The 23,683-nt window shown below is 33.2% G+C and overlaps 1 protein-coding gene across 1 annotated transcript in view; it reads left to right on the top strand.

Moving 5' to 3' along the window:
• Positions 1-23,683, top strand: part of Dhc16F (Dynein heavy chain at 16F) — a 40,558-nt gene that overhangs the window by 433 nt on the left and 16,442 nt on the right. Inside the window, exons 2-42 of the mRNA XM_085206646.1 lie at positions 751-835; positions 1,203-1,290; positions 1,569-1,785; positions 2,533-2,674; positions 3,051-3,290; positions 4,233-4,450; positions 4,679-4,862; positions 5,110-5,681; positions 6,093-6,325; positions 6,656-6,804; positions 7,085-7,213; positions 7,757-7,863; positions 8,124-8,274; positions 8,468-8,677; positions 8,914-9,126; positions 9,257-9,403; positions 9,721-9,897; positions 10,149-10,403; positions 10,708-10,854; positions 11,417-11,670; positions 11,919-12,037; positions 12,303-12,476; positions 12,725-12,884; positions 13,125-13,270; positions 13,719-13,870; positions 14,221-14,413; positions 14,688-14,827; positions 15,168-15,353; positions 15,725-15,880; positions 16,348-16,575; positions 16,851-17,071; positions 17,163-17,374; positions 17,488-17,600; positions 17,794-17,936; positions 18,832-19,024; positions 19,100-19,323; positions 19,732-19,987; positions 20,378-20,568; positions 21,371-21,543; positions 22,567-22,750; positions 23,239-23,404. Of these exons, the coding sequence (XP_085062772.1) occupies positions 751-835; positions 1,203-1,290; positions 1,569-1,785; positions 2,533-2,674; positions 3,051-3,290; positions 4,233-4,450; positions 4,679-4,862; positions 5,110-5,681; positions 6,093-6,325; positions 6,656-6,804; positions 7,085-7,213; positions 7,757-7,863; positions 8,124-8,274; positions 8,468-8,677; positions 8,914-9,126; positions 9,257-9,403; positions 9,721-9,897; positions 10,149-10,403; positions 10,708-10,854; positions 11,417-11,670; positions 11,919-12,037; positions 12,303-12,476; positions 12,725-12,884; positions 13,125-13,270; positions 13,719-13,870; positions 14,221-14,413; positions 14,688-14,827; positions 15,168-15,353; positions 15,725-15,880; positions 16,348-16,575; positions 16,851-17,071; positions 17,163-17,374; positions 17,488-17,600; positions 17,794-17,936; positions 18,832-19,024; positions 19,100-19,323; positions 19,732-19,987; positions 20,378-20,568; positions 21,371-21,543; positions 22,567-22,750; positions 23,239-23,404 (7,648 nt within the window). The remainder of the gene's footprint in view (positions 1-750; positions 836-1,202; positions 1,291-1,568; positions 1,786-2,532; positions 2,675-3,050; positions 3,291-4,232; positions 4,451-4,678; positions 4,863-5,109; positions 5,682-6,092; positions 6,326-6,655; positions 6,805-7,084; positions 7,214-7,756; positions 7,864-8,123; positions 8,275-8,467; positions 8,678-8,913; positions 9,127-9,256; positions 9,404-9,720; positions 9,898-10,148; positions 10,404-10,707; positions 10,855-11,416; positions 11,671-11,918; positions 12,038-12,302; positions 12,477-12,724; positions 12,885-13,124; positions 13,271-13,718; positions 13,871-14,220; positions 14,414-14,687; positions 14,828-15,167; positions 15,354-15,724; positions 15,881-16,347; positions 16,576-16,850; positions 17,072-17,162; positions 17,375-17,487; positions 17,601-17,793; positions 17,937-18,831; positions 19,025-19,099; positions 19,324-19,731; positions 19,988-20,377; positions 20,569-21,370; positions 21,544-22,566; positions 22,751-23,238; positions 23,405-23,683) is intronic.

Here is a 23,683-nt window from a genome sequence, read left to right on the forward strand (position 1 = left end):
TGTATAACATTCTAATAAATAATTAAGGAGATGTCACTGATTCGAAATAACCTAGCCTTCGGGCGGTATAGTATGAGTATGACCGACGCGAACGGGCAGATGAAGTTGACGGTTTTATAAATTTTCACATTTACATTTTTTGCTGTTTATACTTAATTTAAACTACACAAAAATTCGCTTGCAAAAATTTTCGTATTCAATATAGAGAAATGTTTAGTTATTTCATAGAGTCGATATCTATGTTGCGCACGGAAAACTTTAGGTACTTTTTCTAATATTAAGAATATCCTTTAGTTAGTTTTACTTCTTTTGCTGGTTCATTTCAATAACTCAGATATTTTTTTTAATAATATGTCTCTACTTATTATTCTTTTTGATTATTTAAGCTTTTTTCTTACTAATTCTATTGAAAACTGAAAATAATTTCATAAATATATTTAATAAATATTGTTATAGTTCAAGCGGGCGTAGCCGCGTTCGGATCCGCTAGTCTATCATAAAAACAAAGTATACTGCATATTTTTCAATGTCGTTATTTTCTTAAACCAAAAGAAGCGATTGTCAAGTGAAGCCAATAAACAATAGATATTATAAAATGTAATTAATATAAGTAATATATAAATAAATAGTAATTCAAAATGTGTTTAGTCAGTGCAGTCACATGTAGTATTCTTTTTTTTTTAAGAGATTTAGAGATTAAGAGATTTGTATTATTTTTTTTACTGACTTCTCGTATCTTATTTTTCTCAGAAAACCCAGAGATATACCGTTTCATTTACCGCATAAAAAACTCGTCGAACGTATTGAATATGTAGAAGGAGAGCCTGAGCCTTTGGTAATTTATTATTTTATGTTAGTAATATGATACAAAATAAGAGTATTGTTTTTATTGTATTTATTAATAACCTTCTCTTTATGTTTTACACTCATTAGATATTTAAGTAGATATTTTACTTTCTATGTAAACAGTAACAGTTTTCTTGCATGTGTAAATTACTTTTAAGTAACAACTAAAGACACTAAACAAATTTCTTCGAAATCACAACCCAGCACAGATAAAGCATGTTTTGGAATTAATTCTATATATATAATTCAATGCTTGAAAGCAATCTTGTCGTATCTTAAAAGAGCCTTCTTTTGCTGAACAGTCCAATATGTTTTTTAATATGTAAATAAAGTTAATATACGAGTATGTTTTTCAGACTGGATTTACCGAAGCACAACAAGAGAGGTTCCGTAAGGAAAGAAAAATTGGTAAACTCCAATTAGAACCAATTAAATTAGATAATGGTGAGATCAAATTACTTTTTCTATATTAATATATATTAATATTGTATAAAATATTACCGGTATTGCTCTAGAATAGATAAAGTTATTTTCTTTTTAGTTTGTTACGCAGCCAAGTTTTTGTTTTTGTATATTTGTAGGTCTTAATTAATTGGAAAAAGTAATCTGTAACTATTATGAGATTACGCTTAGGGAAGTATGATCATTAATCACCATGTATAATTTAAACTTTATTTACACAATGTAATTACCGTTTGTCCAACTCTTCTTACAAATTACAGTTTCAAAAGGCAAAATAAAAAAAATTACTATCAGAGAGTCCGCCAGCAGCATTGAAGTGTATGATGCAGGGACAAGTGATCCTTTAAAAATAAAACCAGAAGTGGCCTCCCAAAAGGAAGTCATTGAGCAAGTCCGCAAATATCCATCTTTGGGTTTTCTATACATGATATATGCTGTACATCCACAAAATGTATATTTTACACCATATTATTTAAAGTAAGTTTATATTAAAGTAATTTGCTGATTAATAATGATAAATTAATGAGACCAGCCGTGGCACAGGGGCACAAAGTTTGGCTGTAAAATCGGCTGGTTGTGGGTTCGATCCCCGTTCGAGGAAAATGAAATATTTATTTACATTTATATTTCCATTTCTTCGCTCTGGTGTCGAGGCAAAGTGCGGTGTTGAGTTCCGCCACTCAACACGCAATGCCTACAGAACTCGGGGGAAAGTGGGGATTTCCACGGGGGGAAATGGATTAATATTCAACTCAACACAGCCTCGGTAAGCCTCGAAAATTCGGCGAAAATTGGGGAACGGAGTGTTTTAACACTAGGCTCCCTCTGCCTACCCTATGCCAACAATATGCAAAATATATGTTCTATATTAAAAGTGTATTAGTGTGGTTAAAATGATGATATTTATAAAAGTTCATTTATTAGCTTTTTGAACGTCTTGATATTATTATGTAATAGTTATTAACAAAGCAGCCGTAACGGCACAGCAGACCTCGTCTGACTTTTATTTTCTTCATTGCCTCGCTCTGATAACAAGACAAAAAGCGCGGCGTTGAGTGCCGCCAATCAACACATCCTTTTGTGAGGTTATTGTATGCGGTATACAGCGTGAAGCTAAAAAAAAAACAATCAATGGGCTACGCATAAATTAGACCTGCAAGTTTAGTTTATTTTCCTAATTTATCAAAATATGAATTAAATTAATATTTCAACAATTATCAACAGGGTGGTTCCATATGAAGAAATAGACAAAAGGAATTATCTTACGATAAGTGCCTGTGGTGTAACACACTATACCAATGAAATGGTGTTTACTAAATTGTCTGAATGGGAACAGGAATACACTATATTTGTACAACTAACTGATGTAAGGCACAATTCCTTAATTTTTCTATATTTAGTTGTCTAATAAGCGACAACAAGACAAAGCGCGGCGTTGAGTTCCGCAACTCAAAATGCAATTTCTCGAAATTTGGACGGTGCGTCGGAAATGGAGTGTCTAAACACCCAAAAAAATATCTTTACAAAAAATTAGATATTTTATTTATGCACATATATAGGTAAATAAAAAAAGCTGAATCAATATTATTGATATAATAATAATAATAATCTCGAGGCCATCGAGACTCTCTGTCCTAACCCTAGAAACCTTTTAATAAATTTATATTTATATAATAATTGATATAATTTAAATTTAAAGCTTAAAAACAGTTTATTTATACACGTTAATATTACAATTTCAGATAAAGTTTTTCCGTGTATATCGTTATTGGAAAGCGTTTTACGTGTGGAGAAAGTCCATATTATTCCGCAAATATAGCAAGATGAGGAGTAAGATAGCCAAGCGACTTTTTACGCTTACGCCAGTACTAGGTAAAGCGTTATTGAACGTGCAAGCTATGTGCTGTGATATGTACATGAAGAGTTTTGCCGATGTCTCCAGAGACATGGACACGGCTTTCTTTTACTTCATCGAAGTGCAGGTATTTATATATATTTTTAATCTTATGGCTTTACCTATTCCGCATATAGCAGAGTAGGCAAAAGGTAGCGTTAAGAGACTTCCGTTCCTGACATTTCCGCCCAATTATTATGACATGCTTGGTTTTGTGCCAAGCGCCAAGCTTTGAACTGGTACCCTACCGTGGAAATACAAATACATCATTATTTCGAATGGGCCACAATTACTTATAATTATATAATAGTATTCTAAAAATACAATTTAACGATTAACTCGACAATTAAAATGGTCGAATCGAAACCGAAGGTGAAGCGATTATTTAATGTACAATGATACATAATATAACTAACATATATAAAATCATATAAATACATATACATCACATAAATACATCGTATAAAAAAATATTAGAACTTAACCCATAACTGCTACGTTAAATGTGCATACAAATGACTCGAATAGTTTGATTTTCTTGTGACTGTAAACTCGACAGCTTATGGGTTCGATTCCCCCACTCAAGGAAATGAAATATTTAATATTTTGATTTCTTCGTTTCGGTGTTGAGCCGCTCAACATGCAGTTTTCAGAATTCGGCGGGAAGTGGGGAGCGGGGCATCTTAACAATAGGCTCCCTCTGTTAAAATAATTATAATACATATAATAATTTTTATTATAATAATTATTTATATATAATACACGTAATAATTATAATACTTACAAAATAATATGTCACGACAAGTTTCCCAACCATACTCTTGTTAGCGCTCCCTGAACATAAAATAATATTTACCTTCCTTCTTTACTTCTTCAATACATTAAAAAATAACTTTTACTTTTATTATTTAAAAGATTTTTATTAATCAGTTTTAATATATAAATTTTCAGCTAAAGGAATGTTTTTTAAATCGAAATTACTTACATGGGTGTTTTTTTTATGCTATAATTTCTATGTCTATTACAACAGATGAAACGTGTAGAATACATTCGCGACAAGTTAATTGAGTTTCGATGTATAGTATTAGACGTGATAACTGCAGCGTGCCATACTGCATTGTTTCAACAAGGATTCACATACGACGATAGGAATGTTACGCCATTTCAAATGATCAGAGGTAAACCCACCGGAGGCATGTCCTATACTGAAAAGGCGGATAAGAGAAAATACTGCGAACGACTTGCTTGGTAAGTTCGTATATTTAAAAAAAAAAACTACCTAAAAGATATAGTCCTAAATACTATAATTATGATAACAAAATAGTAATATACTTTTTTATTTTTTTTACTATATGTATTTGAGTAAAATCATTTATTACATTTAAGTTATCGCTTGTTTAGTTGACTATATATTTCCAATACAGAGAAAATATGTTAAAAATAATTTAATATAATAATTTCAAATTAAAATTTTAGTTTTATAAAGCTGATAGATTATATGACGAACTACATGCTTCATCGTTTAACGAAGCGATCTAATATGAAAATGGCTGACATGTTGAGGGTCCATTTACAGTACACGCCGTCCGTTGAACTTCTTGAAGGCTTGGTGGTGGACGAGGTTTTGGAGGTGGTGCCACGACAGATAGAAACATGCAAGGTATTTCAGATTCATTTACGTATATTTAATATAAAAATTTATCCGAATTATTTTCACTAGTCACAAATCGTAATAGACATATCTATCAACCTCCGAAGTGAAAATCATATTGCAAAATAATATTTCCAAAAATATACATTGAACAATTTTTTTTGGTTGCTTTCGCTATTAAATAATTTCGGTGAATAAATTAATTTATATCTGTTAATTTATATATTTTGCACATTTAACATGTCTGTTCTAACAGTGGGCGCTATTCCAAGTGGATGCGTACATCCTACCGTCTGGGCAAGTTGAACTGAATCCCAGCGAAAAAGTAGTAACTAAATACTTGAGAAAAATAACTGACTACTGGGAAGAATACGTCAGGACATTCCATAATTTCTTGAACGAGGACACTTTACAGATTTTTGTTCAGCCATCTGTTATGGGCAAGCAAGTTGAGTGGTCCGCGGGACAATCGCCGAATCTCTACTTTTTAATGAACCAGGATAAAACTATGATGGAAGATATAGTTTTTATATCCCAGTCGATACAAATAGCTTTCGAATACGTTTGGATGTTCCTACAACGTATGAATATATTTATGGAAAACTTTAAAAACGCCCACGAGATCGATATCAATGTCATTAAAAATGAAAGAGATGTGAACGAATTTCGAAAATTGTGCACTGAATTAGTGAAACAAATGGATGAGATTGAAGAAGTTGTTAATTTCCAGCCGCTTGGGCTTCTATTCCTAAATCTCAGCCCCTTCCAGGAACTTTTTAGACCGCAGCCGAGAAGACTGTTTGATGTTATCAATAATGTTACACCTGAGTTAGTTAAAATTATATTCCCTCTTATATTATATTTCTTTTTTTATTTTTTGCATATAAATACAATTTTTTTAAATACTAATTATATTTCTTTGCCTAAAGACACAAGAAATTCAATAGTTTTTTTAACTGCGTATTTTAGTATCATGTTGTATGTATGTAGGCTTCGATAGCAGAGCGAGTAAATTAAAACAATTCATTGCCTACAGTGGGATTCAAATTCCCAATCGTAGCATTCACAGGCACATGCTGTGCCACTACTGCTTCCTTTCCTTCTTCTTACGGTTTCAGAATTCATTTATTCTCATATAGAATTTCCAGCGTAGCTTATAAATATAATATAAGTATTCTTCTACTGTACATTTAGGCATCTTTGTATTTTTTCTTATGACTTATATATATATTTTTACAGTATTGGGCACGATTGTATAGAAGCTATTCTCGAAGGCATAGAATCGCTTAACAACGATATTACTAAAGAACCTGAGAGTGCAAGTGAAATAGTCGCTTTCAACTGTTTATTAGACGGAATGGAAAGTAGAGTAGCATATTTGGAAGAGAGACTAGAATATTTAAGAGAGCTTTATGACTTGATGGGTGAATTCAACATAGCCATACCGCCTGATGATATGAACGAGTTCTTAGGTGTGTTAGGATTTACTATTGCTTATACTTACAATGGATTTAACTGGTCATCGGCGAATCATCTGCATACTTAAGTTTTTCCATATATTATTGGAATTAACTATTATTGCATATATTAGTAAAGAAAAATGATAGTTAAAATAGTGCGCCATTACAATATGTAAATTTTTTTTTTCAATGTTACTATATCTGAGATACGCTCTATGTGCGTATGCATTGATGCTGGTGCGTCCTTGAGTGGATCTGGGTGCGTAGGAACTAATGCGTAGGTAATGTTAAATTATATTAAATTTTTATACATTTCTTTAAAATTTTGTTCTTTTTTATTAGGTTTAAGCGTTGTTCTCGGTACACTACGTACAAACGTTGACGCTCAACTCGAAGCGCGAAGTAAACTGGCTGGCTTGTTTGCCAGCCAAATTGGGAAAGATATTATGGAGCTCATATTAGATATTAATAAGCTTAGGGATGACATTTCTGTAAGTAATGTTTATACTAACGACACATAAAGATCTATGTTAGTTGTGACTAGTACCGCCTAAGTATTTTATTTGAAGGGTTTATATTCTTTTATTCAATTATTATAATTGTTTCTCAAGTTTTGTTCCATATCAATATATTATGAGATTTAAATTAGACACTATATGTTTATTTTCATGTTTAAAATGATCTACTTCAATTATTAGTATTATATAGGTATTTATCCATAAATTAATTATAAAAATAAATTAACTGTAAATAATTAAACCCACATTTCAGCAAACATGGCTTTATGATGAAAAATCTGATATGGAAAAAGTAATGGAAACTCTTAATGAGCTAATGGAGAAGTTGACGACTTTTTCAGCCAGAGATAAACAGATACGTGAATGGCAGAAAATATTTAAGGTATTTATAAGTCTGATTGTAAACGCCACGGCTGTAGATCCTCACTTGGAGAAAAATAATTATTGTCAATTTGTTGCTCTGGTAAGTGGGGTTGATTTTCGAGACTCAAATTTCCGGCACGAGATTCAAATATGAGAAACGGAGTTTCTCGACACTTGGGATCTCTACGACTCGATTGCGGAATGTCGTGTGTGTGGCGGTGTCCCTTAGATAGGTTAATGTGTGCGTGCGTCGTCCTTAACAAATGCTGTTTTATTTTACTACGATAATTTTATTATTTATATTGTTTGAAATAATAAAAATACTTTGATTTTTGGGAGAAAAAAAAACTAATAGACTAGTTAAACAACTGTGGTTTGCACAGCCAAACTGTGGTTTCATTTAAAGTGGCGCTTACTAAAACACTCTGTATTTCAAGAAAAACTAATTATTTTTTTGGTCTACAAATAAACTCTCATTTTCTACGAAAGTTATTGGATGTGCACTTTATTGTTATTATTTTACTTCTTTATCTTTGATTATACAATAGTTTATTCTTTACAGATTCCTCCCTCGAGACTTGAAACCCTTGATGAGGCCATAACAGATGTTAAATTGAGGCAAATGTTATGGAAATCTGCTAAGGAGTGGAATGATTCTTATCAATCATGGTACAGTAATCACTAAAATGTATCCATCAACTAAACATAAACATAAAAAATAAACATAAACTATCGTTTTCAATTTAAAAATTACACACGAATGTGTTGAAAGGTATTTGAATTTTATAATGCCAGATGCACACAAACAGACGCGTTTTTCGTCGTCAGTTCATCACTATTAGTTCTAAACTTTCTTAGTATGACTCTGCTCTGAATTCTTTTCAAACGCCAAATAATACTAATGTATAAAATACTTGTATTTCCAACAGGTATGAATTACCATTCAACACATTAAATGTGGACGATATTCAGTCAACAACTATCAATTTTGGCAAAGTATTCAACCAGCTCGATAAAGGACTTCCTCCCAATAAAATAGTGCCTGGATGTAAAGAAACCATTGATATTATTAAGGAGAAGGTAATTATATCTGTTTCAATTCACCTCGACTATTTTTTTTAGAGTAAATTAACGTTGCAAATATAAGAAACGTAGTTGATTAAGATAAGCTAATACGCTATATGCGGCATACTACGGCTTACTAATATAATCGATTATAATTTTTTTTGTGTCATTTCTTATAATTAAACTAATTTAAAAAATGTTTTGACAGTTGCCGGTAATGTCTTATCTACGTAATCCAGCTCTAAAAGCACGCCACTGGGTCAAAATAGAAGATATATTGCACACTCGTTTCACTCCAGATATGGTCATTACTCTAAAAGTTTTGGAAGACTTACAAGCCTTCCAACATGCTGAGGAATTAATGGAAGTGGCTGGACAGGCGAGTTCTGAAGCCGGACTTGAAGCTTTACTTAGAAAGGTAACATTTTCAAAGAATAAGTAAATTTACACAACTAGATTTGTTTGTATTTAAACCTCTACACTAATTGGAAGAGGGAGTGTCATTATGTCGGGTTTTCTCTGCCTAATCTACTAGAACAAAATTATATTCAGATGTAATTATTTATATTCCTGTATTTCTATATGCATAATAGAGATACCAAAGTGTTCAGATAATTTTATTAAAAAATCCTTTGTATTTATATATATGTATAGGTGGAAGAAATATGGGCAACTCTGGAGTTTCCAGTTATTTTACATAAAGATGCCCGTGATGTTTATGTCCTTGGCGGCTTAGATGAGATACAGGCGGCTGTAGACGAGAGCAATATTCATATTAGTACTATACTTAGCTCCAGGAATTGTGGACCCATCAGAAGCAGAGTAGAAGAATGGGCTAAGAATTTAGAATTGTTTTCTAGAACTTTGGTAAAATTTTGAGTTATATTTTTATATTTGAAAAAAGATGGTATTATAACATTTTCATTAATAAAATTAAAAAATGTTGCTTTTAAATGGTTAGTGAATTAAGTTTGTTAAAAAGTTATTTTTTTAATAGGAAGAATGGTATATATGTCAACAAACGTGGGTTTACCTTGAAGTAATATTCTCGGCCCCGGACATTCAGCGACAACTACCAAATGAGACGAGATTATTTACAATTGTAGATAAATCTTGGAAAGATATCATGCGCAAGTTGGCTAAGGTTCTCTAAACAATATTTCTCTTTAATTAACTACGTTTATTAAGTAATTGGTAGTGGTTCTATCTATATCTTAATTTTTCGAATCTAACTTAGAAATGATCTATTTACGAAATCAAAGATAAAATATACGCTACTGCATTAGCAGTTACTAAATCTTTGAATATTTAATTTATTTATTAAGAATTCTATACAATTTATCTAATATATGTAGCATACTCCTTCATTACCGAACACAAAGTTTATGTTTCTGTACTGTTTTTCCCAAAATAAAGAATTTATTATTATTATTAAAGAATTATTTTATATATTATGTTAAGGTACCTCTCGCGATGCCTGCGGCTACTCAACCAAAACTTTATGAAGAATTTGTTCGAAACAACGAAATGCTGGACCAAATTATGAAATGTTTGGAAGCCTATTTAGAGACTAAACGTGTCGCTTTTCCACGATTCTTCTTTTTATCGAACGACGAACTCCTAGAAATATTAGCACAGGTATATATTACTGTAATCAGTTAAATATTTTTGTCAAAAGTAAAACTGTAACTATTGGATATAAAATGTATATCTTTTATCCAATATCATTATTTTATAAGACGCGGTGACGTCTTCCGCATTTTTCAAGAAAAACAACGCTGTATATAAAATTATTAAAACAAAAATTTTAAATAAATATATAATAATGAAGACTAACTAGAAGATTATTATAATAAGAATATAGTTAAAAACATTTATGTTATCAACAGACTCGCAACCCGCACGCAGTGCAACCACATTTGAGGAAATGCTTCGATGCGATCGCGAAATTGGAATTTGGTGTTAAATTGCCTGAAAGTGAGATGGAAATAACCGAAGATGGCACTTTAGTTGAACGTGAAATGTCTTTCAACACTAGAGATGCATTACAAGCGAAATTAGCCAAAACTGCTAAAACAGAGGACTTGACCACTGACATTGTAGCCATGTTGTCACCAGAAGGAGAGAGAATCAATTTGGGGAAGGTATATTTTTTTTCTTTATTTTTCTCCTCTCAATACTAATGTTTATATTGCAATATTTTTTTATAGCTGTCTGTTTAGTAGTTTCTAAGAAACAATATAAAAAAATGCGTTGCAAATATAATTAATTTATTTAAGTAATATTTAAAACTAAGAATTTTGATTTTAAAAAATTTGGCTGCAGCGCGTGTCTTTTAGGTTCCAGAGCGAGCGCTCTACCTGACAAATATCTTGAAAATTTTATTTTGTTTTTCAAGAAGTTCGTGTTGTATATTTCAACTTTAACAATTTTCTCTATATTTTACAGGGTCTTAAGGCACGAGGCAATGTAGAGGATTGGTTGGGTAAAGTGGAGGACGCTATGTTTGCATCTGTTAAGCGTTGTATGAAGTATGCTCTACGCGACTATATGCAGAGGGAACGCGTGGATTGGGTCGCTCTGCATCCTAATCAGGTTTTTATTTACTTATAATAACAATATAATAGTTTAAAAACTAAAAGAACATATTTAGAAAATATATTTAGGGTTCCGTAGTTCAAAAGGTGAAAACGAAACCCTTATAGGATCACTTTGTTGTCTGTCAAGACCATTTATTTAAGTCTTGTGGACCTATAGCTATGGCATTCAGCACGAAGTGAGAACTTACAATAAAAATAAAGGGAAAAATCTGAAAAGTAAAACTTTATAGGAATTTCATTGAGAAATTTATAACAAAGCTATATTTGTAATTCATTTTACACACAAAATGAGTGCATATGTCCGCTAAGTTAAATTTGTCAACTTTTATAAGTTATACAGTGTACATCTCGTTGACCTACCATCCATTCATCCTGTTTTTTTGCCAATAACGTCTGGGATAAAACAGCCTTAAATTGATCGACTCAATGATATATACAATATAATATTCTAAAATATTCTCTAAATAAGTTACTCTTTTATTAATTATAACAAAAAAATAATTTTCTAATAGATTATATTTAGATAATTTTATATAAATAAATATTTTTTTTCTTAGATTGTATTGGCTGTATCACAAATGATGTGGGCGAAAGGAGTCCATGAGATTTTTGCGTTAGAGTTGCCTTTACGTATTGACACTGGCCTTTTGAACTATGAAAAAAAATGTATTTCCGATCTAAATGATCTTGCTGCTCTAACAAGAAAAGATCTATCTTCGTTATTCCGAAAAGTTCTATGCGCTCTTATAACTGTTGATGTTCATGCGAGGGATACTATTACGCAGATGGTGGAAAAACATGTACAAAAAGAGTAAGAAAGAAAAGAAATTAATATAATTTAATTTAAAATATCCATATGTACTTTATAAGTCGAATCAATCGAAATGAAATTTAATTCTACTTCAATATCTTAAGTGCAAATATATCAGAAATTATAATTTTTTGCAAAATATTTTGTAATAGAAGTATTACGTACCTTATATTTAAAGAGATTTAATCACAAAAAAGAAAAAGATAACAAAACAAGCTTGGAAATTATTATTTACTTTTATCAAATAGGGATGACTTTGAATGGCTTAAAATGATTCGGTACTACTGGGAAGAGGATATAGATAATTGTGTAGCAAGAATGTCGAGCGCTATGTACATATACGGACACGAGTACCTCGGGGCTGGCGGTAATTGTCTATTTATTTATTAGTTTTTTTTATATTTATATGGCCTACGGCCTTGAATATTACTAATACTAATTCCGGATATTTTTTTCTGCTAGATGCCCTACATTTTTTCGGCGTTCTTCTCTGATATACTGCATTTGTATTTTTAGTATAATATCTTATTGTCTCGAATAAGTGAATAAGTATCAAGGAGACAATAAATAATAATAAAATGCTATTTGAATAATAAAATTTAAAAAATATTAAATTTATATACGTTTTCCAGGTGTGCTTGTAATAACGCCGCTGACAGATCGCTGCTACCTATGTCTTATGGGTGCTCTACAATTGGACCTAGGTGGGGCCCCCGCAGGTCCCGCGGGCACCGGCAAAACTGAGACCACTAAAGATTTAGCTAAAGCACTGGCCATACAGTGTGTGGTGTTTAATTGTTCTGAAGGTAAATTGTGTTTTGTTTAAAGTGAAAATATTAAGGTTACATATATGTAGCGTTTAAAATCTCGCTCTTATACATACATAGTCATGAAAAGTAGAGTAAAATTTTAGAAATACTAGCAGCCCGTGGCTTCGCCCGCTCGAACTACGTGATTATTCATTTATTAAATAGAATTGACTGACAGTCAAATGTGTTAATGCCATCAATTACATTCAATTACATTCATATCAAAACATCAATTTACATTTCAGGTTTGGACTACAAAATGATGGGTAGATTCTTCTCAGGGCTTGCTACATCTGGTGCGTGGTGCTGCTTCGATGAGTTCAATCGCATCGACATAGAAGTATTGTCTGTGATAGCTCAGCAACTTATCACTATTAGAAATGCTAAAATCGCTAAGTTAACAAGGCAAGTGCTCTGAAAACACTTATTTTCATTTATCTATATTGATATTATATAACTAAAAAGTTTGTTTGGTTTAATGCACTAATATCGGGAACTGATTCGAATTGATGTCCATTTATCGGAAAAGGCTAGAGGCTTTATTATATGATTTTAATAGTTTCGATGTAACTCTCTGTTCTTCTGGTCAAAGTTACATCGATACATATATATAACTATAACATAAAAAGTCTTTGTAAAACTCAGATTCATGTTCGAGGGTCGGGAGATCAAACTAGTTCGTACGTGTGCTGCCTTCATTACTATGAACCCCGGATATGCTGGCCGCACTGAACTGCCTGATAATCTGAAGGCTCTTTTCCGTCCCATTTCCATGATGGTACCTGACTATGGTAGAAAACTTTAAATTTATTTATTTTTTAATTATAAAACATTGACAATAATCCAAAAAGAATCCAAGTTTCCAAATATTATTTTCACATCGGAGAACTCTTAAATACACATCACAACTTGAACAACACAATAATTTATAATATACGTAACATTTATTAACAAGAAACTTCAGACTTGTTATTGAAATGTAATATAAAACATATATGAATTATATTTTAATTATTGTAAACTTTTCTTTTTGTTCTTTTTGTTATGCAAATATAAAACCAGAAAACCTTGTAAAATAATAACTTTGAAAAAGATATATGTTTTGATTTTTTTTTTAATTTTGGTTAATTTCTTTTTTATTTTCTGTAATTACTAATATTTCCCCTTTTTTTTACAATTGTTAATTTAATTAATGGGATATCGGGCCGAATTGAATACAAAATTTGCTCCGTTTTTCAGCACTAATTGCGGAAGTTATTCTATATTCCGAAGGGTTTGAATCTTCGAAAGGGCTCGCTAAGAAGATGGTACAAATGTACAAGTTGTCGAGTGAACAGCTCTCTAAGCAAGACCATTATGACTTCGGCATGAGAGCGGTTAAAAGTGTACTTGTAAGTAACAATGACCAGTGAGTTTATACTTTAAAAAAAGTAATAACATTAAAGTAAATATTAAAAATATTTGTTTGTCGTTTCGTTAATAAATGTAATAAATTGAAAACCCCCTCGAATTCAAACCCCCTTTTTTATTTATAATCCGATGTCATATTCTGACGAACTAGATTATGATATTTTTAAGTCTTTTACGTTTCACGTGACAGACCTCTGAACCAGATATTATGATATAAACTAATATTTGGTATATTAATGGTCTTGGTCTTTGGTCTTTCGTTAGATTTCCCAATACAGTACAGTCAGTCAGTGTTTCTTAAGTATTGAATTCTTAAATATTGTATGTGTAGGTAATGGCAGGTGCACTTAAACGAGCCAACCCGGACCAGCACGAAGAAAAAACATTATTATGTGCGTTAAACGACAGCAATCTGCCCAAGTTCCTGGCGGCGGATGCCATTTTGTTTGCAGGCATACTCTCGGATCTGTTCCCTGGCGTGAGTCTTCCGGAACGCGATTACGGTATCATGGAGGAAGTTATAAGTATGTACATATTAGTGTATATATATTGTTTGTTTTAGAGAAATATTAGTATATAGAGTTAATTAATCTTGCTAAACATTTGACGGTCGAATAAGTTGTACCTGAACTTCTCGGCAGAATCTTTTAATGTTAATAATAAATAATAAACTAATATTTTTTACATGAGGCGATGAATACTGTATGTCTAGTAATTTAGAAAAGCTCTCTATCTCTTTCTCTCTCTTTTAAAAAACTGGGGGAAAGCATCTTTGTTACTTCTTTTTATTATTTTCAGGAGAAATAATATTAGGAAGAAAGTTACAAATAATTGAACCTCAAATTCGTAAAGTGATACAGTTACATGAAACGATGATAGTGCGATGGGGCGTCATGCTGGTGGGCCCTACGGGTGGAGGGAAAACAGTTGTTTTACATGTTAGTAAAATTACTATAATTTCTGGCGTGTAACTTTATTCGCGACGGTTGTGGATTCGATTCTCACTCGGCTAAATGATTATATTTGAATTATTTTCAATTTTCCTCTTCTCTCTCCCTCTCTCTCTCTCTCTCTCTCTCTTTATGTTTTGCCACTCAAAAATCTTAACTATGGATTCTATCTGCCTACCATGATATATGAGGGTTACAGCATAAACAAGAAAAATAAATTTAATGTATATTTAACTAATTACAGACATAGTATTTTTGCAATATATTTAATACAATAATACACATTAATATTTAATTGTGTTAAAAATTTACATAAAACCTTTATTAGACTCTAGGAGACACGTATTCAAGACTATGTGAGAATGGCGTTGAAGGTCCCCAATATCAAATAGTCCACAAATATATAATGAATCCGAAAAGTCTTAGCATCGGTGAGCTATATGGAGAAGTGAATTTGCAGACGCTTGAATGGCACGACGGTATCCTCCCACTGTCGTTGAGGACCGCTGTACAGGTAATATTTTGTTATATTTTGTTGTTTTTTTTTTTATCTATCTATACGATGTATACGCGTTTTGTAGGCATGGGGACCCTAGTGTTGAGACACTCCTGACCTCACGCATCGTCCAATTCTTGAGACCTTGCGTGTTGAACTTCGTAACTCAACGTTGCGCTTTGTGTATTTGCCAAAATGAAATGTAAATCATTATTTATGATTTTAAATTGTAAATCAGCTTCATCTTCACACTGTATCCCGCATACAGCAGGATAGGCAGCAGGAACCTAGTGTTAAGACACTCCATTCCCCACTTACTGCCAAATTCTGGAGGCATTGCATGCTGCTATTATAATTATATTTTATAATAACTCAAAAAAAATTTCCAGGCTGAAAATGAGGATCACCAGTGGTTAATATGCGATGGGCCAGTGGACGCCGTGTGGATAGAGAATATGAACACAGTGCTCGATGATAACAAAATGCTTTGTCTATCTAACTCTGAACGAATTAAACTCACTCCATATGTTCATATGCTTTTTGAGGTATATTTACCGAAACTATATTAAAAAAATCTTATTATGTTGTGTCATTTTATGTAGGGCTATATAGATTCTGGGCCTTACTATGATATTATTACTAACGGCCGGTTTAATAATTTAATAATTTATTTATATTTAACATTCTATTAAATGTATTGTATACAGACTTACAATAGATTTATATATTTTTAAGATATCTCATAACATCATGTCTGTCTAGGGGAACTTGTCTACTAGGATGGGAAAATGAAAAGAAACTAAATGCAATCATTCTCCCGAGTGGGAATCGAACCAACAATCATCATGTTTGCAGACGCTGTTCCACTAAGCCGAGATTAAATTGTAAATCGGCTTCATCATTAAAATCAACCTAAAATTATCTATCTGACATGTTAACTTATATTATCTACCCCTACACTTAATTGTGAAACTTTAATTCTAATTTAAATTATTTAACTTATTGTGTAAAGGTTGGTGACTTAGCCCAAGCGTCACCTGCTACGGTGTCCCGTTGTGGCATGGTCTATATAGATCCCAATGAATTAGGATATCTGCCGTATGTACAATCGTGGATCGACGAGGGAGTGGAGAAAAACTTATTCAACCAGGAAAATAGTGAATTCCTTTACGAACTGTTTAAAATGCTCGAAGTAGGCATTGTTCATGTTAACTTGAAATGCAGTGTTGGTATAAAACAGGTATGAGATGAATATTCTCGTGGTTTTTTTTTAGCTTCACATTGCATGCCGCATAATAAACAGAGAGAACTTACTGTTAACTCCGTTCTCCACATTTTTAACTAATTGCTAAGACATTGTGTGTTGAGATACAAGTCAACGTCATGTTTGTTATCAAAAGTAATAATAATTCATTCGCCTTAATGGAAATAGGTCCCACTACCGTCGCGTTTATAATAAAACACTAGGGTGCCGCAACGTTGGCGTCGTAATAATAATTATTATAATCTTGTTAGGTTGATATCAGCAAAGTTGTAGCTCTTTGTTGCTTACTCGGTGCGCTATTGTCAGAGCCTGGCGATAGATTTACAGAAAAATCCGCTGTTAAAGTCTATATAGCTCATTGCTTTATATTCTGCTACGTATGGTGCATCGGTGGCAACATACTGGAAGTCAACAGAAAACCTTTCGAGGAGATCATAAAAAGACAATTCGAAGAGTTTGAAGAATCTGAATAGTATGTTATGAATTGTTCACAAATTCTAACGTAAAATTATTGGGGATTAATTGTGTTGTAATATTAAAAACGATATTGCTTTTCTATTCAGCTTCCCTCAAGGATTTAACTTCTTCGATATGTTCATGGACACTAAACACCGAAAGCTGAAGGTTTGGGCGGAAATAATACCCGAATTTATATATGATTGTAATCGACCTTTCTTTGAAACACTCGTTCCTACCATAGACACTGTGCGCTATGGATATTTGTTTGAAAAGCTTCTTTCTGTTGGAAAGCCAGTTATGTTTACAGGGAGCACAGGTAACCCATAACTTATTGGCTAATTGTTTTTCTAGAGATTATTGTTTTATTATTATAGTTTTTATAATCGTAGTCGTTTAGTAAGCTTATATATATCAAATTATAATTTTCAGGCGTTGGTAAAACATGCATTGCAGCAGAAATTTTAAAGAAAATGTCAGGAACCGGCATCTTTATTCCCGTGATACTAAATTTTTCTGCACAAACCAGTAGTCCCCGGACTCAGGTCATTGTTTATCCACTTATATTGTGATTTTGGGCTATTTTGTGAATATATTAAATATTTTATTCCACACCCACTTTTAAAAATATGAAAACATCAAAGTTCCAATATTATTACAAATATTTAGTTTTATAATATAACTCTATTGCTGTAAAGAGCATTATACATAATTAAACGTTAAATCTAATATATTCAGGAAGTTATTGAACTTCGTCTAGAAAAACGTCCAAGGAAGGCTATAGGGGCACCGTTAGGCAAGAAAGTTATAATATTTATTGATGACGTCAATATGCCTCGGTTAGACGTGTATGGAGCTCAACCTACTATTGAATTACTTAGGTAATATTATATTATTGTATGCGTTTTTTTATTTTTTAATGATTTAACTACAAATGTACAGTTTTCAGATTTTTTCCTAAAGTATTATTATCTGTAGATGCCAGTTCCCAAATATCATAATTCTAGGTCAACCGGAAAAACGCTATAAATTTTGATTCCCTTTTTTTTTGCGATAAAAACGGCCATATCATTTTTCTAAGTAAATATAGAAATATGTTTTTTATTAGGAAATCATGGGGCCGTCGATCTGCGTATATGGTTTGAATTTCTACTCGATATTTCTAAGCGTTCCTGAGATAAAGGGTCTTGACAGACAGACGGGCAGACAGACAGACAGATAATATAGTGATCTCATAAGGGTTCTTTTTTTTCTTTAAAAAGTATGGAAACCTAAAAATGGATAAGATAATTTAAATATATATATTTTTTTAAAATTATATTCTGAATAAGAACTTCTAAAAGTTAATGAGCTCTTCACTTAGTAAAAATATCAGCTTCACAGTATCCCGCACACAGAGGGGTAGGCAAAAGGAATCCCCCTAGTACTTAGAAACTCCGTTCCCCATTTTTCGCCTAGCCAGTAGGCTGGAAGGCTTTTTTCGGATGCTTTGCGAGAGCGACGAAATTAAAATATACATTTAAATAAATATTTCATTTCTTCGGATGGGGATCGAACCCACAACCGCATTTACAGTCACACACGACTGACCTCAAACTGAAACTGGCTGAAATATCACTAAGTTTTATATTTCTGCTACGTTATTATTACTATTATACTACCTTATATACTATACATATTATGTAATATGTAATTCAAATCAGGTTTCTGTCTGTTTTTACACATCTCCAAGGCTGATTCATTTATTCTACGCTAAAGAAAATAACCATTTTACAGACAATATTTAGATTTTGGAGGCGTGTACGATCGTGATAAGCTCTACTGGAAGGAGATATTAGACGTGGTATTGTCATGCGCGTGCGCACCTCCCGGCGGTGGACGTAACCCCCTTACAGCGCGATTTGTACGACACTTCGCCATGTTCTACATATCTGCCCCTAATTCTGATGCCATGAAAACTATATTTAAAGTAAATACTGTTATGTTGATATTTAATTATGAGGCGAGGGAATATGATAAAATTAATGTAATTACTTCTTAACAGGCCATACTATCGGGTCATATGGAAGATTTCGTATCAGAAGTATCTGTTCTCAGCGATCCTATAGTGAATGCGGCGGTGGAGATATATCTTAAGATATGCTCCGAATTGTTACCAACGCCAGCCAAGTCCCATTACGTGTTCAACCTGAGAGACTTGTCCAAGTCTATGCAGGGAGTGTTGCAAGCGAATGCTGCCTATATGCGGTTACCGCAAGCTATGCTACGGTAAGTTGTGTGAACTTCTAAAAATTGAAGTATTGTATAACAAAAAAAAACAGTCGAATTGATAACCTCCTTTTCTTCCAGAAGTCGGTTAAAATAGTTTAACAATTTTTTAACAAAATATTTTATATATTTTTTAAAACTTTTGGACTCAATTACAAATGTTTTATGAAACGTAAAAAAAAATAATATAGCAGGATTCAAATTCACTCTTTTCCAACCCTCCTACTGTTTAATACTTTGACCACTAATCTATATGCTCTTATCATTAACGGCGAAATTCTAGATCGATTATACTAATCCATTAATCAAATATTTAAAATACTTTGGAAAAGTAACGCAAAAATATAATTATCCCTCATTTTGCATGTACAAATTTTTTAACTTATGTTTTTATTTATATGTTTGCAGCTTATTTTACCATGAATGTCTCCGTGTATTTCACGATCGACTCATTAATATCGAAGACAAGAGCTATTTTTATCATTTAATGAGCACTGTCTGTCAGAAAAACTTCCAGCAGCCTATACTGGATATACCTGACGAAGCTATCATAGAACATCCTCCACCCTTGCTCTTTGGAGATTTTCTCAATTCTGCGATACCTAAAGAGAATAGAATATATCAAGAAATTCCTGATATTGAAAAATTAATGGTTGTTCTTAAGGTATAAGTCAATATAAACATAAAAAGTATAACTGTCCTTTCTTATTGACATGATGACCTGATGAACCTCCTCGCTGTGCGTTGTCTACCGTATTATAGCGCATATCATGGGGAGTGTTCTGAAGAACTGTTTGACCTTCAACCGAATTTTCTAACTACACAGTACGTCACAAGCTAAAATACCATCCACACCTCACCACCTGGATACGTTGCACTCCAATACTGTGCGGTTCTTACGAAATTACTTTCATGCTGCTTTAAAATGGCCTACCTGCGGCAGGGTTTCCAAGTCGATACGACTAGGTGTCTTCAAAAAATGCTTGCCATATTTAATTAGTATAAGTATCATTGAACTATTTTGTCATTGTATACCATTCTATACTATTTATAGGAATACTTAGAAGAATACAATTCAACAGCACGAGCAGAAATGAACCTAGTTCTTTTCCGTGATGCGGTAGAGCACGTGGCGCGAGTAGCTCGCGTGTTGCGTGCGGAGAGGGGCCACTGCCTCATGGTGGGGCCCGGCGGCTCCGGCAGGCGGTCCGTGGCAACTCTTGCCGGGCACGTCAATGAGTGCAAGTGAGTGGTTGTCAGATATATGTAATTTTAGTATCTAATTCTAAGATGTTACATTGGTCATTGCTTACTCCAGTTAAATTCTTAGTTACATACTTATATTTTTATTATTATACATATATGTTTCATTTTGAAAATTACTTTGTGATAGTGGGAGGGGCGAAAATATTTTGATTATTTATATTCAAATTCAAATTCAAATTCAAAATATTCTTTATTCAAATAAACTTATAATAAGCACTTTTGAATCGTCGAATGAACATATGAACAAAAAGCTACCACCGGTTCGGAAGGCAGTTCTGCTGAGAAGAGCCGGCAAGAAACTCAACAGTTGCTCTTTTCAAAATCAATGGTACAATCACAATCTGTTACATTAGTTGGCAGCTATCCTGCATTACATTCAATAGACATTAATTCCATACATGTTTGTCCTCTAAGTATTCTTGAACAGTGTAATAAGCTTTACTCGTCAGAATTTTTTTTACTGATATTTTAAATTTTGGAAGTGGCAAATCTAGAATACACTGCGGAATTTTATTATATACACGTATGCTCAGACCCATAAAAGATTATATATTATCGTCACCATCGTTATTATTATCTTTATTTTCTTTTTAGTGGACATAGCTCTTTACAGTAACACGCCACAGAACTTCAACTTCTTAACATATTAGTCACTTAGTGAAGTCGTAGCCTTTATAAAAAATTTTGACTTATCATGCAATACAGCTTAGGCGGACTTTTACCATACATACTCTTCTTCCACATTTACTTTATTGTATAAATCAAATGTATATAATATAAGATGCATGGGAATGGAGTTAAAGCGCAACTACGATACCCCCGAGTTCCACGACGACCTTCGCAACATGTACATGCGCGCCGGAGTCTCGTATGAAGACACGGTGTTCCTCTTCACTGATACGCAAATTACTAAGGAGGAGTTCCTTGAAGATATCAATAATATGCTTAATTCAGGTACTTAATATTGTATTTATATAATGTTTAAATAAAGCTACTCTTGGCGTAATATACTTTCCAATACTAGTATAATATTATACTTGCAATCATAATATATTATTTCACAAATTCTGCTCTCTACCAGTGATTAATGACACAAATAAATTAAGTGAATGTATGAAAGGATCGGTTGTCGGCCCTCCTGACAATATGATAAATTTTGAGAGCTATGTCGGTAACCCGCGTTCGTCTACGGATTTCATCATTACGAATTTTGTCGCGTAGAGAAATACCAAGCATAGCCCTCTCCATCGCTCGCTGGGCTACTTTGAGCCTGTGGATAAGGCTTGCAGTGAGGGACCACGTCTCAGCGCCATAAGTTAACACTGGCAACACACACTGGTTGAAAGTTTTTGTCTTCAGGCACTGAGGGAGATTAGACGAGAAGATATTTTGTAGTTGTATTGTCAGGAGGGCCGACAACCGATGGGGAAGAAAGGTCCTCGAATGGCGACCCCGTCTCGGCAAAAGGAGCACAGGCCGCCCTCCAACCAGGTGGACCGACGACCTTAAAAAGACAGCGGGAATCCGCTGGATTCAAAGGGCGCAGGACTGGACGGAGTGGCGAGAATTAGGGGAGGCCTATGTCCAGCAGTGGACGTTGAATGGCTGATGGATGGTTGGATGGATGAAAGAATGCCATTTTTTAGGGTTCTCTATCTTAAAAGGAAAAAACGGAACCCTTACAGGATCACTTTGTTTTGCGTCCGTCTATCTGTCAAGACGCTTTCTCTAGGAACACGTAGAAGTGAAAGAAGTGAAAGCTGAAATTTATAACAAATACTTAGATATAATGTCCCTTGGAGGTGTGAAAAAAACAAATTTCTAAGCCAAAATTGTGCCGAAAATTTCTGCAAATTTTCAATACTCGCAATCAAACCTATACCTATAGGGTATTTCCCGTGAAATTAGAATATTGAAATACGGTACGAAACAACGTCTGACTCGCAACTTAACCGCTTTTTTTGAAACTGTTCTCAGGTGAAGTCCCCAACTTATTCGAAGGGGACACCTACGAGCAAGTACAAACGGGATGTAGAAACGATGCAGGCAAAGCTGGTATAAATCCAGCCGACCGAGATTCTGTCTACTACTTCTTTATAAACCGCGTGCGGAGTAAATTGCATCTTTGTATTTGTATGAGCCCTGTGGGAGAAGCTTTCAGGTATAGTAAAGTAATTGATTATGATAAACATGTCTATAAACGTACAACTACTGTAAGTTCGTGCCTTTTCCAAAGTTTCCCATATAACAGGTTTAATAGTAAGAGGGACCTCGTTTCAAGGACACATGTTTATTTACTTTCGACACGAAACATTGAGTATTTAGTGATTAATGTGAAATATTATTGATGAAAGTTAAGAAATATATAATTTTTAGAGCTCACGCTGTATCCCGCACACAGCATGGTAGAGAGAGAGAGGGAACCTAGTGTTAAAACACTCCTTTCCATAATTTCCAATATCCAATGTAGCAGAATTTTTTTTGTAGGATTTATTTTATTTTATTTTTAATATTAAACTTTATTTATTGAGATTTTTTCTGGCTACACATATAGTGACACTGGACACCCTAGTGAAACAAATGTAAAGCTCTGCTTTATACTCTCGAATTGTAGTTACATAGTAATTTATATTTCCTATTTATACTTAGACGTCGCTGTCGGATGTTCCCTTCCTTGGTGAATTGCTGCACAATCGATTGGTTCACAAAATGGCCGCCGGAAGCGTTGAAATCCGTAGCGCAACAATGTCTCCAACAGCTAGAAGACGAAAATATCATCGAAAAAATATCAACACTAGCTGTGTCAATGCATCAGGTCTGCTCTTGTAATGATTTCTTTGTTTTCTACATTTTCAACTATATTTTTTTCTTATAGTGCAACTTAACTTATGACTTTTATAGAGTTAAGTAGTTTTTACTTATGACTGTTACTGTGTAAACCCACATGGTCCGAACTTCGTAAGTCTGACCGTAAAAACAGTGGGTTACATCGTAACGATTAATGTATGCTTATTCCCTTTTTCGATATATCGACTACCCCCACAAACAGCAGTTCCTGGGACGTTTAACCAAATTAAAGTTAATAAGTTAGTTA

The sequence above is a fragment of the Heliconius melpomene genome, chromosome 21, assembly GCF_056956725.1.
Source record: "Heliconius melpomene rosina isolate 202511_hmr_F chromosome 21, ASM5695672v1, whole genome shotgun sequence".
Lineage (NCBI taxonomy): Eukaryota > Metazoa > Arthropoda > Insecta > Lepidoptera > Nymphalidae > Heliconius > Heliconius melpomene.